The following is a 19,102-nucleotide window of genomic DNA, read 5'->3' on the forward strand; positions in this document are numbered from 1 at the left end:
TAAACTTATTGATGGCATTAATATTGGAATCAGAAGATTGGTTTGAACCAGATATAACTGATGTTTAAAATCACTTGTCTCAATAGTTTGGACTTTGATTTTTATTTGGACAAGGAGGTGAGCAGCACTATTTGGATCACTGATTAGCAATGACGCTGATCGCTGGTTTCCCTGCTGTTAGCAGGTCTTACTGCCTGTCTGCAAACCACTCATTAACTGGAGCCGTGAATACTGAGCCCTCTGCAGAGAGATGCCATCAGTCTCTGACTACAGTCTCCAGTGGGCTATAAAACTCCTTCAGATGCCTGGATCCTGAATCGTGCATTTGCTATTGAACTCTGATAGTAAGAGTGGTCTTAAATGGTAATTTATTACAGGATGGACAAAATGAACTACGAGAGCTGACTGCTTCATCACTGGAAAAGGTCGTTAACAGTCAGAATGAGTTGCTGGAGCAACAGGAGCAGCTACAGGATGGTCAGCAAGATCTGGAGTCTTCCATTAATGGAAACCTGGAGAAGCTGACCAAGGAAAAGGAGCTCATTGCTAGCGGGCACCAGCAAGTTGCCAAGTTGATTGAGGGCATCACGTTAACCATGGGTAAGCTTACCCTTCTAAACTAGTTTACTCCAGCTATTACATTTGGAATTCTCTACCTCGGGGCTGTGGATGCTCAGTCGTTTGAGTATATTCAAGACCAAGATTGATAAACTTTTGGACACTTAAGGGGATAGGGTGGGAAAGTGGAGTTGAGGTAGAAGATTATTTTTGAATGGCAGAGCAGGCTCGAGTGGCCATATGGCCTACTCCATCTATATTTTAATGTTATCCAAAGATCTAAATAAGAAACAGAAAATGTTGGAAACTCACTCAGCAGGTCAGGCAGGATTTGTGGCGAGGAAGAGTTAATGTTTCAAGTCGTTGACCTTTCATCTACTGTATATGTTTCATGACTGATCTGAGTGTGCAGATATCCCTCGTGGAACAAACCGTGTATTCATAACACTTGTATATTACTTTTACAGTGAAAGCTTAAAACATAGAAGCATTGACAATAGGTGCAGGAGTAGGCCATTCAGCCCTTCAAGCCTGCACCACCATTCAATAAGATCATGGCTGATCATTCACCAAAAGTAACACATTTGTGTAGAGTCGGCCTTAAAGTTACACTAAATATTAGAATGCTATGACATTCATTTGCCTGCTATTTTAACCAATGTATTCACATATTTTAATCGGATTGATGTCTTAAATAGCAAAGAGGAGATTCAAATTTGAGTTGTCATGCTAATTTATACTGTGCAGAATAGTATGATCTAGAATGCTTGTACAGTAGTTGCACTGTGCATGATCCCAAAAGCTGGTTGGTAGAAAAGATGCAGTGAAAGAAAGGACTTGGATTTATATAGATCTTTAACACCTCCTGATGTCTTAAAGTACTTTACTTTAGCCAACAAATTACTTTTGAAGTGCAGATCACAGTTACTGTAAATAAATGAGGCAGCCACTTTTGCACACTCCTCCGGATCTTTTCCATCCACCTGAAACGGCAGATGAGAGGAGTTGGGAGTGGGGTGGGGCTTTGTTTTATGTCCTCTGAAAGATGGCACCTCTGACAATGCACCATTGTCAGATCACTTTATGTTGAGCGTTGGGGGGAGCAGACAATTCTTGGAACCAAAAGTGTAAATAACACTGCGGTGCGTCCTTGTCCTGTCAGTCAAAAGCAGCCAGGAAAGCTGATCTGGGTCTGTATCGGTCAGCCAGGCAGGACTCCAGCAGGGTGAAATAAGGAGAAACCTAGCACTTATTTAGTGCCTTGTGTCACCAACGTTCAAAAGTGCTTCACATAGAATGAACTACCTTGTGCAGGTTCCTGCAGAAACATGCCTCTGGTTGCTCATCTCTATCCCACCCCTCTGGAGCAGCGCAGCACTACAAGAGTCCTAAGCGCTGTAACCAATAAATTGCTTCCATTTTGTGGTACTGTTTTTGGTTCCTTATGGAATGTTGGAGCCAATAATTCATTCACTTTTCAATTACAAGGATAATACGAGAACCAAGTGGTTATAATGATCAAGACAGACTAAATAGGCTGGGGTGGGGGCGGTTCTCTAGAAAAGAGAAGGCTGAGGGGTGAACTGATGGAGCTCTTTAAAATTATGAAGGAGTTTAATTTGGTCGATGTAGGAGGATGTTTCCACTTTGAGAGTCCAAAACTAGGCATCCTAAATATGAGATAGTTACCAATAAGGAATTCAGGAGAAACTTCTTTACCCAGAGAGTGGTGAGAACGTGGAACTTGCTACCACAGGGAGTAGTTGAAGTGAATAGCATAGATGCCTTTAAGGGGAAGCTAAATAAGTACATGAGGGAGAAAGGACTAGGATGGGAGGAGGCTTGTGCAGAGCATAAACATCGACGTAGGCCAGTTGGGTCAAATGGCCTGTTTCTGTGCTTTTCTTTCTATGTAATGTTATCTCTGCAGGAGAAATGTTTAGAGTTTATAAAGCTTTAATTTACTTTTTTTTTTAAGAAAATGTCAGCAGACAATTGACTCATCAGGACTTGGAGCTACAGGAAGGTCATCAAGCCATTCTAACTGACCTGCTGGAGGTCAGGTCACATGCCCATCAGGTGTACAGCAAGTTGGGTAAGCAACCTTTGCTTTTGGAGCATAGACCTATTGGTTGAAAACGTGACTGCCTTTTTAAAATTGCATTAATGGTGAAGAGGGAGGACATTAAATGAAGGAAACTACAGATGTTCTGAAGGCTGGTTTGTGAGGCACTGTAAATCAGTACTATCAGAGAGAGAGACTAGTTAGACCACAAATAGATAGGGAGAGAGTGAGCCTAGTTAGACCACAGCTAGAGAACTGTGCAGTTCTGGTCGCCACATTGCAGGAATGATGCAACGTCTCTTTACCTGTTTTATCTACAAAATTTGATCCTTATCACTTCATGGTAATAGTTTAATATTTTCCTTCTCAATCATTTATTGTCCAATTTAAATATCTTCAATCTTCCTTTCCTTTCTCTTGCACTACCTATAGTGCTTCGTGGGGCATTGGAAATGCCTTACACCAATTGAGAGCGTGAACTGCACTGTCCAAAAAGCCCTTAAAATGCAGAATCAATTGAGATGCTTAAAAGGAAGATAGTTATTTCAGAAGCAACGATATTCAGGGGGGGCAGGAAATTGGGATTAGGTGTGGATCTCGTGGGTAACAAATGGTGACACAGGCTCGTTGGGCCAAATGGCCTAACTCCTATTTCTAAACTTGCTTGCAGGCTTTTGGGAACCCTGTTTATGTAATTGACCACTAGAGGGTGGGAGAGCAGTCTGAAATAACTACATCCTTTTGAGGAAGCTTCTGATCTTCTCTTAACTCAGTGGTTGATTTCCAATGGGGAATTAAGAACCTGTCCTACCCTACCAGAACATATTAGTCTGTCTGTTAAACTCACTAAGGTTTACCGAGCTATAGGTAATGGGTATCTGATAGGTAGTATGTACAGATACGCTACACCTTTTTCAGGAGAAGATCTTTATGGAAAAGGACCTCTTTTTTTTTTTAAGGTATGTAAACCAAGCAAAGGAAATGTTGGGGCTCTTTGATTACTGTAAAAAGCCTTTGAAGGATTATTGTGTGATACTGAAGATCTGTTTGTTTGCAGAATCGAACTTGGCCTTATTTTCTGCCCATCAGTCCCAGACTGCCATTTACTATGATCAATTGATGGAGAAGCTACAGAAGATGAACCAGACTGTTGGCATGGTGATGTCCACGGTCAACCAGCTGGAACTGGGAGTGAGCCAGAGGCTGAACAGCATTCAGCACTTCCTGAATTGGACAGGTAAGGAGCTGTACTAGGACTGTTTTACTTCAACGTACCCTGTTACCTTTGATGTAATTGTTCATGTGAAGGTTTTTAAATCATATTTGCATGTACAAAATCATATTCCCAACAGCACCAAGAACAGATTAACTAGTTATTCGTCTCACTGCTGTTTGTGGGGTCTTCTGCCAAAATCATTGCTGCATTCACCTGCATAGGTTGTCTCACTTCAGAGGAAATCACTGTGTGGTATGCTTTGGGATATTTTGATGGGGGCATTATTTATATATTTTGGTTGGTTTCTGGTCAAGATTCATGGTGGGGAGTCGAAACCAATTATAGCCTTGAGGTGAAGGGCTAGAGGGCAGTTGAATAGAAATTCCTTTATTCACATTTATAATGGGAACTGCCACTTGTAATCTAACTGCACCCTCTGGCCAGTAATGGGGCTGCAATACCTCCACTTGGTAAGAATATTGCCAGTCCCACATTCCTGACCAGTCACCTGCAGGATGCAGTACAGCTGTTATGTTCAGAATAACTCCAAGACTGTGCTGTAAGCTCAAACTGATGTGACCTTGGTCTCTTTAATCAAATGCCAGAGTGAAGAATCAGCATGGCAGACAACCTTTTACACTTGCTTGCACGAGGTGTGCAGGTGACCCTTGGGTCTCCATCAGATGTTCCGCCTGGTGGCAAGTCTTACACTATATTATAAAGTTTACATACATAACCACTATGGATAGGATTTCCCACATCAGGACTCCCGAGTCAGCTATCCAGTGAGGTGTAAGGCATCTCAAAACAAACCACAACAAAAAAGCAGCAAGCTGTCCTGGACTTGTCTGGTGTTCATGTACATGCATTTTGGAACATTAGCAAATAAGAATTCTGGTTCCCTCCGTTCCTTGTGTTTAGTCTGCCAGCTGCTGCCCCAATGGGGTTGTACTAATTCAGCAAAGACCAGGGATTGAACATGGGTCCTTCCTGTTCTCAATGGCTTTTACCTGTATCTGTTTCCCTACTCGTGTGCTACCAGAGGTGCTCCAAATGGCTAGTCCATTACAGTTTTGAAATGCTGAGTGTGCATACTATAGTAATCCTTTACCTTGTTTTATCAAAATTGTAAACTTTTTTAGATCTTGAATTTAAAAAAAAAACCCTTTTTATGCTCTTGAAATGGCCTGCTTCCTGCAATGACGTTTGGATTACAGCGACTGTTATTGTAGACCAGTAAGCAATAGTTGTACTGAATTGACTTTTCTGTACTGAATTGGCTCCAACTTGATTTTGTATTTTCAGGGAACAACCTCCATATGATCTACACATGTGTTGTACATGTCAGCTATTTTCTGGTCGCTGCTCTCGTCATGACATTCTTGCAAACTCCAGGTTTCTCCAGAGCGGTGTTATTGGTTCTGGTGGTGTTAAATGCTCTGTCTGAGTTTAACCACTGTGCCTCCATGGACTTCAAGTGTCTCAGTCTCTTCCTGGTCATGACTGTGGTTGGTAAGTAGAGGGTTGCAGGGCTGCATCCTTTTGCCAAGTCCGAAACCTGAAGATGGGATGGGATTGTGGCTAAAGGTCGGTTTTGTTTTGCTTTCAATGAAAATTAAACAAAAAGCTGAATCGCAGTGGCTCATGTTTCCATATCCTGGGGCATAGAAGTAAATGGAAAAACTTGACTCTTTCTATTGTTAAAGGTGATTTGTGTCCTTTACTTTAAATTTCAGGTCAGTTCCTGCAAAAAAAAAAAAAAAAACCCCAAACTGGTCCAAAAGTAGATGGGTAGTAATCCTAGGTAATCGTGAAGGCTGACACCTGACTGGTCTCTGTTTGTCTCCCAGCTACATGTTGTGGTAAATCATGCAGACATTGTGAGTCAAATGCTTGGAGAAATACAAAGCATTAGCACGCAGAGTAGTTAACCCTGTGATAGGAAACATTCAATCAAAAGGTGCTGGGTTCAGCCTAGTTGCCAGTAGGGGTGCTACAATTGGGCTGTGGGTGGGGTGGGGGTGGGGGAGAATTGACCATGATTTCTGCTAGTGCTTGCTTCCTATAGAAAGATATACTTGTGTAATATTGGCTGAGGATAGGTTTAGACTTAGCTGTGATGCACCCCATGCATTGTGGTTGAACAGCCTGCTGACATTCACCACATTAAATTGCCATTTGGGTGAGGCCCTGGTGGAGGAAGCCCATTCATGGAACTATAGCCAGCAAGAATTGGTGTCTTGGAGGAGGATCTTTGAGTGACCAGTGAGGGAAAGTGTTTGTTCCCGGCACTCCACTTCTGAATGCAAAAAATCGCACATTTTAGCCTGTGCCTTTTTGGAATAGTGCCAATAAATGATCCTGACCTGTTCACTATAGGTCACTTCAATTCTGACCATTATTTCTCTCGTTCTTCCCTTCCCCCAAATTTCTTGTGTTTTTGATTTGTAATAAAACAGCATTTTGTGTGTAACTTATTGAGGGTGCATTTTGTCAAGTTGTATTTAACTTTTGTTTAGGTAACTGGATGTTGATTAACTGCTTTGGTGCCCACAAGAGGAAGTCTCTACCAGTTCGCTCATCTACTCCCATCATTGTGCCTACAAGCCTCTACAACTCTGTGAAAACCAGGTTTTGCACCTCCACACCTGAGCGGTACGGATTGTACTTTGTGGTTAATCTCACTTTTATGCCACAGATTTGTAAGGATGCATTCGCTCTTCTTGATGAGTGAGCTGCTGAGCCATTTGGTTTCAGGACCGTCTCGGGTTTGATGCCTTGTCGATGTCGAGGTGGCGGGCAATGGCAGGAGTGCGGAAAATTTGCCTCTGAACCTTTGTTTGGACTGGGAAAACGAGCTAGGGCTCCTGCTCTTGAATGCTTTCCAGTAATTCTTGCTAGAATATGCTGACCCATCAGGGGAGTTTTGTGTTTCTTGTAGTTAACTATTCAATGTAAACTTGCATGTGACAGCTTACACAAGACTACGCGATGCAGATTTGTTGTATTATTAAATGTGGTTTTGTTTTTCCAGAGAGTATGAAATTTCCAGCGTAGAAGAAGAATTTGAGAAGCTGAAATGTGATGGCTTGCAAGGTAAACGTTTCCAAGCAAGAGGAAACCATGAGTCATTTGGAAAGTGAAAATGTTGCATCATGTTGCCACGGAGTTGGCATGTGACAGCAGTGGATTTTGGTAGTGATAGAAAGGCAGAGGCAGGTGTCATCAACATAACTATGGCAACTGACCCCAGGACTGCAAATGCTGCTGAGGTCGAGGATAGAAAGAGTTGACGGATGGAGCCTTGAAGCTCCTCATGGAGGAGAAGCCATGACTGAAGGTGTGCTCACTGTAATGGGATGGGTAGGAATGAAATCAAGTAAGGGTGGTGCCATTCGAGGTGAGCCTTGGAGGTGGACACACTGACTATGCTGAATGCTACAGATGTTGGAGGGCAAAGCGATAATGCACCACAGTCACCAAGTATGTCATTGGGTGACTTTTGACCAAGTGGACTTGGTTCTCTGGACTAGGTGTAAACCCAACTGAAGGGGTTCAAATAGGAAGTGGTGGGAGCGATGAGCGCCGAGATGGGTGGTAACAACACATTCAAGCATATTTGAGGACCGGAAGACTATGGGTAGTAGTTGGGGGTAGAGTGGGATTGTGGGGGGAGGCACTGATGGCTGTTTTGAAAGCTGGGGAGCAATGCCTGAGAAAAGGGAGGAATTAACAGTGGCTAAGATTGGGACCAAGGAAAGGTGTGTCGGTCACGGTTGTGACTGGTTAACCCTGTTTCAGTCCTGAGAGATGGCCCGAAGCCAGACTGGAGGATTTAGTAGTTACAGGAGAGAAATAAAAACTTACTTTTATGGAGCACCTTATCACGTCGTCAAAATTTCAGTGCATTGCCCAAGTGAATTTCTTGGTTACGCAGTGACTTGTACATTTAATTCTTTCTAGTGTACTGTTTACAATACATAAGTTAATTGGTTCTGCCAATATTTGTAAACTTATACGATAACGGAACACCATTCAACAAATGTATTTTCTCTCTGGTAATGATTAAAAGTAAGTAAGTGGTGACTCAGTTTGAGGTACGTGGCATAGTGAGAACTCTATCTCAACTGACTCGTACATCCTGCTGGTCAATAGATGGAGTGGAGTAAAATGCTACTCGTGGTTATCTTTATAATCTACAGTGATCACACCACAACCTTTCTGGGAGATGCTTGGAGAACTAACTTGAATTCCAGGGGAGTTCTGACCGTTGAGTCTGGAGCGTTCTCTTAAAAACATCATTTGAGTAGAGGTGGAAGCCATTGGAAAAATATGCAGAATGTGTCAATTACTCTGGAATTTGGGAAGGCAGGGATGTGTTGAAGTTGAAGGGCCAATATACTTTTCTCTGTTGCAGGAAACTATGGTTCCGAGAAGGCAGATTTTATCAGAAGCAGCACTCTGATTGAGGCTCCTCCCCAAGCAACACGACTGGAATATGTCTCCAAAATTCCCATAAACTCCATGCCCATACTGAAAAAAAGACACGGATTGACCAACTCTGCTCGCTGGGACGCCACCGAGAGAAACGTATGTTCATTTTGTTGAGCTTAAAAATCCACAAATATAGCCAATATTTGGGTACAAGGTGTGCAGTTACCACACTTCCTTCACCTCTGGAATCCGAGTTAAAATCTAACCCAGATTGGAGGGAAATTTCTGCCTCGAGTTTGTGCATTCTACCTCTGTAGATTCACAGAATCTGACTTATTTCAGTGCAAGTTCTTCCCCTCAAAGGCTCCACTGGTGGCAATTGTACTGATGCAATCTAATTTTCTTGGGCAAGACGCATTGGGCAGAATAAAGGAAGTTTTATGCTAACCAACACATGCTATAACTGAATATGCTTGTTGATGCTGAATATTCGTTCCTCTGTACTAAGTCTCTCTTTAAGCACAAGTTGCTCTACCTAGTAGACAACAGAATGTTCTCAACTTCTTGCTGTCCCTCTGTTCATGTTGGTTCATTTCGAGGCTCCGTAATAATTCTATAAAGGACAGTTAACCTTTGTAATCCAGACTTTTACTCTACCAAGCAAACTGTGGCACAAAGCCATAAGAAGTATCCCTGGTCCTAATTGTTGGATGGTCTTCACCAGAATGAGGGTAGGGGCATTAAACCTGTCCTCAGCGCTCCCAGGCTAAGGAAGGGGGGGGGGGAAGCAAGCAAGGTTTAAAGGGTATGCAGTTGTCGAAATAAAATATATAGATGTTGGTTGAGGACCAGATTTGGATTAGCTGTGAGGGCCCATGTGGTTGAACAACCCACTGACCATGTGAAGAGTAGCAACTTGAACGCGGTATTGGACAGCGACTAGTGTCTGGAATTGTACCCAGTGGCAACCACTGCCTTCAGAAGAAGAGGATAAATTAGGAATGAATTTACCTGCATAAACCAAATTCCAAATAATCCAGCAGCTTTTTGTAAATGTACATGACTGGTCAGTAATAAAAACAGAAAATACTGGAAATACTCAGCAGGTTAGGCAGCATCTGTGGAGAGAGAAACCGAGTTAACGTTTCAGATCGATGACCTTTTGTCAGAACTGGAATATATTCGAGAGAATATTTTCAGCAAGGGGAGGAAAGAACGAGTATGAAGGTTAGTGAATGGTGCCATCAGTTCAAGTGAGTATGTTGGACCTAGTGGTGGCAGTCCTTTTTTAGATTGAGTCCTGGCAAAAACCCTTTTGGAGAGGGGCTCAGCCATTTGGTCACAATGTTCAAATGTGAAGATTGACTGGGATTGTTCGTGGGTCTGGTAAGGTTTTTAATTGGACGTCCTTCCTTTTTTGGGGATGGACACTGGGAAGGATTTTAGGTGGGAAATGGGGTAAGTGGAAGAGAAATTTGGTATTGTGGGTTCCAATAGCCATTCGAGTCAGAGCAAGGATCTTCAAGGGGCAACATCTTGGTTTGGATGCCACAGGGCAGGTTTCAAGTGTGGGAGAGCTCCCTGCAAATATTGGCACTCCCAGGAACTCTTTCCCAACCTCAGTCAATGTCTGTGTGCAATTGATGCAGAAAATGTGATTGATTCATTTACAGGAACGGAAATAATTTAACACCAATACAGAACATTTCTATAATTTGATCTTGGGGCTTCCCCAAGACTTCATTGTGGATCTCCTCAGACCCAGATCTGAGTGGTAATCAACCAATGGGATAGGACCAGCCCAATGCTGGAATAGTTGGTGCGTTCATGGCTCATGGTTGTGTTGGATGTTACTGACCCCAATCCATGTGAATTATGCATTTTATTGTCCTTAATCCGTGTATCCCTGGCTTAGATTGGTGTGGAAGAGACTTCCCTGCGTCACCATGGACATGTATTTGAAGCTGAAACCTTCAATCTCAATAATTCTACTGCCAGCAATGGGTGAGTATTCCCATGTTAACTACACAAGGCTAGGGTACCATGGATGAATAGGGAAATAAAATAAAAAAATCTTACAAGGAAGATGATGAAGCTAGGAAAATTATAAAGATAGGAAATCTACAAAAGGGTGAGTAGAGAAAATGAACCGGAAATTTTAAAAGCTGCATTAGTAACTAATTAATTCACGTGGAGGTAGACTTGTAGCGATTTAGTGAGGGAATGTCAGAGCAAATACTGTGCCTAAGTTTCCAGAGGGTTGGATATTGGGATTGTAGAACCACCAGAGATTGGTATAGAACAAGTTAATTTCCAGAGAACTGGTACTAAAGCAGTGTTTAAAATTACAGTAACAAATAACCAAATCCTTCCTGATCAATTACTTCTGATGATCCTGGAGGAATCGATGTAACATAAGAACATAAGAAACAGGAGTAGACCATTTGGTCCCTCGAGCCTGCTCCGCCATTCAATAAGATCATGGCTGATCTGATCATGGACTCAGCTCCACTTCCCCGCCCGCTCCCCATAACCCTTCACTCCCTTATCACACTCAAATCTGTCTATCTTCACCTTACATATATTCAATGACCCAGCCTCCACAGCTCACTGGGGCAGAGAATTCCACAGATTTGCAACTCTCTGAGAAGAAATTCCTCCTCATCTCAATTCTAAATGGGCGACCCCTTTCTGAAACTATGCCCCCTAGTTCTAGATTCTCCCACAAGTGGAACCATCCTCTCTGCATCTACCTTGAGTCCTCTCAGAATCTTATGTTTCAATAAAATCACCTCTCTTCTAAACTCCAATGAGTATAGGCCCAACCTGCTCAACATTTCTTCATAAGTCACCCCTTCATCTCAGGAATCAACCTCGTGAACCTTCTGAACTGCCTCCAATGCAAGTATATCCCTCAAATAAGCAGACCAAAACTGTACGCAGTACTCCAGGTGTGACCTCACCAATACCCTGTACAGTTGTAGCAGGACTTCCCTACTTTTATACTCTATCCCCCTTGCAATAAAGGCCAACATTCCATTTGCCTTCCTGATCACTTGCTGTACCTGCATACTAACTTTTTGTGTTTCATGTACAAGGACCCCCAGGTCCTTCTGTACTGCAGCCTTTTGTAATCTCTCGCCACTTTTTAAAAAAAAAAATAATAATTTAGCTTTTTTTAAATTTCTCCTGCCAAAGTGAATAACCGTACATTTTCCCACATGGAAGAAATAGCACTGACTCTAACTTTGTAACATTCTGAGGAAAAGAACATTTTTCTAGAGGACTATATTGGCAAGTGTGACTCTAATCAAAAGGCCAAGGAATAAGCTAGGACATTATAGGTTAGTCTTCCTTCGATTGTAAATAAACTACTAAGTCTGTTGTACAAAATCAAGTTTCTGAAAGGCAGGTCATGCACAAAATCCCTTGCAGAATTCTTTTGAAGAAGCAATGTGGTTTAAATGGATTTAAAACAAAAATTGCTGACACACCATGGAGCTTGTGGCAAAGTAAAGGCATGAGAAGTGAAAGAATGGCCACATGATGGAGATGGCTGGGGGGGGACATAGAAACATAGAAAATAGGTGCAGGAGTAGGCCATTCAGCCCTTCGAGCCTGCACCACCATTCAATGAGTTCATGGCTGAACATGCAACTTCAGTACCCCATTCTTGCTATCTCGCCATACCCCTTGATCCCCCTAGTAGTAAGGACTACATCTAACTCCTTTGTGAATATATTTAGTGAATTGGCTCAACAACTTTCTGTGGTAGAGAATTCCACAGGTTCACCACTCTGGGTGAAGAAGTTTCTCCTCATCTCGGTCCTAAATGGCTTACCCCTTATCCTTAGACTGTGACCCCTGGTTCTGGACTTCCCCAACATTGGGAACATTCTAACCTGTCCAGGCCTGTCAGAATTTTATGTTTCTATGAGATCCCCTCTCATTCATCTAAACTTCAGTGAATACAGGCCCAGTCGATCCAGTCTCTCCTCATGTCAGTCCTGCCATCCCGGGAATCAGTCTGGCGAACCTTCGCTGCACTCGCTCAATTGAAAGAACGTCCTTCCTCAGATTAGGAGACCAAAACTGAACACACTATATTCTAGGTGAGGCCTCACCAAGGTCCTGTACAACTGCAGTAAGACCGCCCTGCTCCTATACTCCAATCCCCTAGCTATGAAGGCCAACATGCCATTTGCCGCCTTTACCGCCTGCTGTACCAGCATGCCAACTTTCAATGACTGGTGTACCATGACACCCAGGTTGCACCTCCCCTTTTCCTAATCTTCCGCCATTCAGATAATCTGCCTTCATGTTTTTGCCACCAAGGTGGATAACCTCACATTTATCCACATTATACTGTATCTGCCCTGCATTTGCCCACTCACTTAACCTGTCCAAGTCACCCTGCAGCCTCTTGGCATCCCCCTCACAGATCACACTGCCACCCAGCTTAGTGTCATCTGCAAACTTGGAGATATTACACTCAATTCCTTCATCTAAATCATTGATGTATATTTGTAAATAGGTAGGGTCCCAGCACTGAGCCCTGCCGCACCCCACTAGTCACTCTGCCATTCTGAAAAGGACCCGTTTATCCCGAATCTCTGCCTCCTGTCTGCCAACCAGTTCTCTATCCACATCAGTACATTATCCCCAATACCATGTGCTTTAATTTTGCACACTAATCTCTTGTGTGGGACCTTGTCAAAAGCCTTTTGAAAGTCCAAATACACCACATCCACTGGTTCTCCCTTGTCCACTCTACTAATTACATCCTCAAAAAATTCCAGAAGATTTGTCAAGCATGATATCCCTTTCATAAATCCATGCTGGCTTGGACCAATCCTGTCACTGCTTTCCAAATGTGCTATTTCATCTTTATTATAGGACCAAAGGTAGAACCAGGCGTTTCTTGGACTGGTAATACGCAGTGAGTGGGGTTCGACTGGCTCGTATTGAGGCTGTTTTCATTTGCTATATCTACAGAAATGATTGGGAATGGTGTGGAAATTTGCTGAATAATTGGCTGTGAACCACTTTGGCAAGTCCGAAGTATTGAAAGGCACGATATAAATTATTTTTTTCCTTTCCCTCCTACTTTTTCCCCTTGCCTTCTCCCTCTTTCTTCTTCAACTCTGAAACTTATATATGATCTGTCTATTCACCTGTCCTCATCTGAGCTTCATCCCATGCTCATGGTAAATGGCTTCTCCAAATTCAACTTGTCATTTTCCTTCAGGGTCTTGAATACTTTCATTTTAAAAAATAAATAAAGGCATAATTTCCCTGGTTTTGTATCGAGGGGTATATCAAACAAAAGCCAGCAGGCTATGTTGAACACCACCTTTTGGAGTATTTGGGCGCACTTGTTATAGGAAGGATATTAAAAAGTGCCTCCGATTCACTGGGATATTACCGGGGATGAAGGGTTCTAGTTGTGGAGACATTTGAGAAGCTGGATCTTTTTCCATTGGAGCCGATAAGGTTAAGCGGCAACCTAAGTGAGCTCTTCCCAATTATAAGTCAAATAATGATTAGATTGTTTCACTGGCTAGTGAGGCTGTGATGTGGGCATCAAGTTAAGGGGATCTCCAAATTAAAGTTCGGATTGGAAATGTTTTTAAATAGCATATAATCAGACTGCACGATTGTGGTAGATCAGCCATGATCTTATTGAATGGCGGAGCAGGCTGAAGGGGCCATATGGCCTACTCCTGCTTGGTTCTTATGTTCTTTATGCTGTTGTTTTATGTTATTGAGGGTCTTAATTGGACAGGGCCCTTCACATCCAGAAGGCTATCATGCCCAAAAGAACAGGCTGGTACTGTACTCGTAGATCTGTGCTAGTGTCTTCTGGAAGTGAATGAGCATCCATACAGACTGTATATTTCCCATCTCTCCGGGTTCCCCACTCTTGCTCCCCACCTCCTTCTGATATGCCCGAGATTACGGTCTGAGCGACCCTAGACACCAATCTATATCCCAAGATCGATTCTCCTTTTCTCGTCTCCATGAACCAGCAGTCGAGATGAGGTTAACAATGAAGCTAACCATTTTTTCCTCCCGCTGTCAGATCTCTATCACAGAGGCAACCCTGTTCTGGCGTCACCAAGACCGGCCAGCCGTGCCGAAATAAAGCAGTCACCGGACAGGAATTCTGCCGCGTCCACAGTTCAGGACAGACTTCGTACAGTTAAATCAACTTCAGTCTGAATCGCTGCTGCTTGGTTCAGGAATGTCTGCTGTTTTAAAATTCAGTTAATTTAATGTTCCTGTGCTTTTAATGTCTTGGTTTTAAACTGCTTTTTTAAACTCGCAGAATTCCCTAACTCTGGGTGTTCTGATCCATTCACTGAAGCATTCCAGATTAACAATGGTACATTGGTTCACATTGTTCAATTAAACCCCCCCCCCCCCCCTGCCCAAACTGTGCAAAATCATCACCAGAAATGGTTTAAACAAGGCAACAGAAGCATATGGCAGTTAATAAAACTGGAAATAGTCAGCCTGTCTAAGCGAACTTGACATTAATCTGCCTTTTCTCTCTCGATGCTGACAGACCTGCTGTGTATTTTCAGCATTTTATTTCACTCAAATTGATTTGAATCCTTTTTTCAGCAGTGGTTATTTTTAAGGTGTGGCATATCGAACTGTGTACATGTGGTGACTGATTCTTGTCCCTGGGAGGCTGGTTACTTACCTGCAAGTGACCTGCTGCCAGTTTGCAATCTTTGAAGGTGTGGGGGAACCAGAGTTGATTGGATTCTGGCTACGACAAAATAGTGCTCCTTCCTGTGAATATTGTCACAATGTACCTACTAACTGCACAAAACTCAGACTTGAGTCCTAAATGTGGAGTTTTGAGCTGGGAAAGTGTGTGTGAGTGTAAAGAGAAGTAGCTTCAGATTTTTTTGTATTAATTTATCTTTTGGGTTGGTCCTAATCTCTGTTGCCTCTCTTTATTGAGATCTCTGGTGACTTTTATTGATTGCACATTAAAGTTGTTCCCAAAAGTAAACGGCAGAGTCCATCCTATTAACAGGCAATTTATTTTGTGTAATCTTTTATCCAGGATTGTTTGTAGCTGTTGTCCTAGTGCAATAGTGGTGGCCCTGAACCTCAGCTGCTAAAACCGTTTTTCTGCACTGCTCCGACCTGTTCTCTATTCAGTTAACACTGCCTGCTCTTGTAACATTTATTCCATTTACTTTAGTCATTATCCACTTACAGAATTGCCTGTTAGTCACCTTGCTGCCCCTCGCTCACTGGTTACTCACATGCTCGGAATCTGCAGCACTGGTGAGTACAGCAAGTATCCTCAGTACCCTTTAACTGTTTCTGGCCACATCATTACAGACATCCACTGCAGGGAACTTGTGGATGGAGAGGGCAGGCACAAGTTTTTCGATAATGCTGTGAAATAGCTGCATTTAAGGTTTAATAGAACAGAATGAGAATATGTGTGGGACTGGAAGTGCCCTTTAAATGTGTAACTGAGTCTGTACAGTTCACCTTGCGTCTCGGGGCAAAATCTGAGTTTGCACAGCAAAAGCTGAATGGTGCTGCAATAACCTTAGCAGCAGCCAGATTTTACAGAGGAGAGTTTGATACTGTACTCTTGTAATGCATTTTACTGAAGTGCTTTGTTTTAGTGGAGTTTACCAGAGCAATGAAAGGGTTTTGAAACAATAGCCTGTGGGTCGCCTGACCTGCAAGCCCTGGAAATCTAACCCATGAAGCACAAACAACATAGTTCTCCGTATGACTTTATTGCTCACAAGTTTGGGTCTGGAGATTTATTCTTGGCACTCTTGCCTCATCAGTGGTAAAGCTAAGATCTGATAATTTTGTGTATGTGTACAACATCTGCTTAAACCCCAGAAAGAAGTTTAATGGGAACATTGATTTTTAAACTTTTTTGTGGCCCATGAAATTCCTTGGTTATACATCTTGGTCACAAACGCAAGAGTTAGAATGTTCCTGTATTCAATCACTTCTAATCAAAATACAGTATATCCATTCTCTATTCTGGGAGATGGGTTGTTTACAGTACCTTTTTAAAAAAGTTTATGTAATGTGAACGCTACCTGCTCACGCCCATCAATCCATTGGGTGGGTATGGTCACACTCCATCAATCCATTGGGTGGGTATGGTCACACTCCATCAATCTGTTTGGGTGGGTATGGCCACACCATCAATCTGTTTGGGTGGGTATGGTCACACTCATCAATCCATTGGGTGGGTAAGGTCACACTCCATCAATCCATTGGGTGGGTATGGTCACACTCCATCAATCTGTTTGGGTGGGTATGGTCACACTCATCAATCCATTGGGTGGGTAAGGTCACACTCCATCAATCCATTGGGTGGGTATGGTCACACTCCATCAATCTGTTTGGGTGGGTATGGTCACACTCCATCAATCCATTGGGTGGGTATGGTCACACTCCATCAATCCATTGGGTGGGTATGGTCACACTCCATCAATCCATTGGGGTGGGTATGGTCACACTCCATCAATCCATTGGGTGGGTATGGTCACACTCCATCAATCCATTGGGGTGGGTATGGTCACACTCCATCAATCCATTGGGTGGGTATGGTCACACTCCATCAATCCATTGGGTGGGTATGGTCACACTCCATCAATCCATTGGGTGGGTATGGTCACACTCCATCAATCCATTGGGGTGGGTATGGTCACACTCCATCAATCCATTGGGTGGGTATGGTCACACTCCATCAATCCATTGGGTGGGTATGGTCACACTCCATCAATCCATTGGGTGGGTATGGTCACACTCCATCAATCCATTGGGTGGGTATGGTCACACTCCATCAATCCATTGGGGTGGGTATGGTCACACTCCATCAATCCATTGGGGTGGGTATGGTCACACTCCATCAATCCATTGGGGTGGGTATGGTCACACTCCATCAATCCATTGGGTGGGTATGGTCACACTCCATCAATCCATTGGGTGGGTATGGTCACACTCATCAATCCATTGGGTGGGTAAGGTCACACTCCATCAATCCATTGGGTGGGTATGGTCACACTCCATCAATCCATTGGGTGGGTATGCTGAGTTATACTGGCTGTCCACATTACTGTGATATGAGCTGGAGCTCAGTGGGTGCAAGCTGGCTCTCAATGCACCGTGAATTGCCGGCTGTTTGGTTACGGTGAAGGTGCCAGGATAGTCAGGTTTTTCAATCTGAGGAAACTAAAATGGGACACCAGTGGTTTCCTGGCCACATCTGCTTTGTCATGGCTGTAATTCTCAGCTACATTTGCCATCATCTTTCTCTTGAATTAAATCTGAACTTGTGATTTTGCAGATGCTTATTGATATCAAAACATTATTAGTGGCTTTTTGGTGTCTGGTTTCATTTAGCATGTTCCTCTGTGTATTGCGTCTCCTGAAGTAGTTACTGGATAGGAATGAAAAAATTGTAATTTGCAATCCTGGGTAATTTATTAACGGACAATGATAATACTCCGTTCCTGCGATGGGGTTTACACCTGTTTTATTACAGTACAATTACATGGTGGCAGGCCAAATATGAGCAGCTGTTTTACTTTCCCAGTAAAGGCAAATATCATGGATGCTAATTGTCCCTTTTTTATGCACCTCATTACTGTTCTGCAATGTCTGATCATGTTATGTCCCTTTTTGATATTGTAATTGTAGGTACAGCTTTTCATAGATGGTGAAAGCCAGGTTTGTGAATCTGGCTTAACTTCAAATAGTGGTGGGAAGAGAAATTATGCACAATTTCAGAAGCATTGTTTGTGGTTAGTTGATTTTTGTTTGGGTCTGCTGCATAATCTATTGACCAGTGCACTGTAATGCTTTAATGTCTGATTTTTAATTGGCTGAAGAAATGTCAAGACTTCTGCTATGGTTAAAACACTTTGGAAATGTGACCGTGGGAATGCTTATTCTTTGCTCGTGATTACTTTTTAATCATTGTCCCAATTTAATGCTGCTGTACGCTTGGCTCGAGTGGAACCAAGTATGTTTATCATATTCTAATCTTGTAAATTTTTAATTTCAATAAATTATTTGAATTTCTAAAACTGACTCATGAATTTAATTTTATTGCCCTCCCTTTTAAGTGAAGGACACTCATGGCTTTTTGCTTTTCTCCATCCCCCTTGGTCCTTCATTTCAGCGCAGTACTGAGGGAGTGCTGCAAGCGCGGAAGTGCTGTCTTTTGGATAAGATGTTAAACTGACTTCCCATCTGCCCTCAGATGGACATGACCTATTCCATAGCCTTATTTGAAGAGCAGGGGAGTTCTCCCCAGTGTCCTGGCCAATATTTCTCCCTTAACTTTTTTGTGATGTTAGTTATCTGGTCATTATCACGTTGCTGTTTGTGGGAGCTAGCTGCAAATTGGCTGCTGTGTTTCCTACATTACAGCAGTGACTACACTTGAAGTATTTCGGGAGTTATATAAATTCAAGTTGTCTTTCTGGGGTAGACTTCTGCATCCATACCACCTGGGCCCCAGGACCCATTTTGCTGCTGCACCTGTGCAGGTGTTCAGCACTACAACAACCACTTGCATTTGTAAAGCACTTTAACAGTAAAATGTCCCAAGGTGCTTCACAGGAGCATTATCAGACACAATTTGACACTGAGCCACAGCTATTCAGGCAGGTGACCAAATGTTTGGTCAAAATAGGTTTTAAGGAGCATCTGAAAGGAGGTGAAGGAAGGGAATGCCAGAGCTTAGGCCCTCGGCAGCTGAAGGCAGTCACCAATGGTGGTGCAATTAAAGATGAGCAAGAGGCCAGATATGGACAGAA

General features: G+C 42.9%; 1 protein-coding gene across 1 annotated transcript in view; it reads left to right on the forward strand.

Annotated features, from left to right (window-relative positions):
- bmb (brambleberry) overlaps positions 1-16,585 on the forward strand; it is a 32,165-nt gene extending 15,580 nt beyond the window's left edge. The window contains exons 4-12 of the mRNA XM_070870461.1: positions 378-600; positions 2,537-2,653; positions 3,681-3,860; positions 5,145-5,351; positions 6,359-6,494; positions 6,874-6,935; positions 8,257-8,429; positions 10,189-10,277; positions 14,356-16,585. Coding sequence (XP_070726562.1) covers positions 378-600; positions 2,537-2,653; positions 3,681-3,860; positions 5,145-5,351; positions 6,359-6,494; positions 6,874-6,935; positions 8,257-8,429; positions 10,189-10,277; positions 14,356-14,479 — 1,311 coding nt within the window. The 3' untranslated portion in view covers positions 14,480-16,585. The remainder of the gene's footprint in view (positions 1-377; positions 601-2,536; positions 2,654-3,680; positions 3,861-5,144; positions 5,352-6,358; positions 6,495-6,873; positions 6,936-8,256; positions 8,430-10,188; positions 10,278-14,355) is intronic.
- The last annotated feature ends 2,517 nt before the right edge of the window (positions 16,586-19,102 follow it).

Source organism: Pristiophorus japonicus, unplaced genomic scaffold (assembly GCF_044704955.1).
Source record: "Pristiophorus japonicus isolate sPriJap1 unplaced genomic scaffold, sPriJap1.hap1 HAP1_SCAFFOLD_1425, whole genome shotgun sequence".
Taxonomy (NCBI): Eukaryota; Metazoa; Chordata; class Chondrichthyes; family Pristiophoridae; genus Pristiophorus; species Pristiophorus japonicus.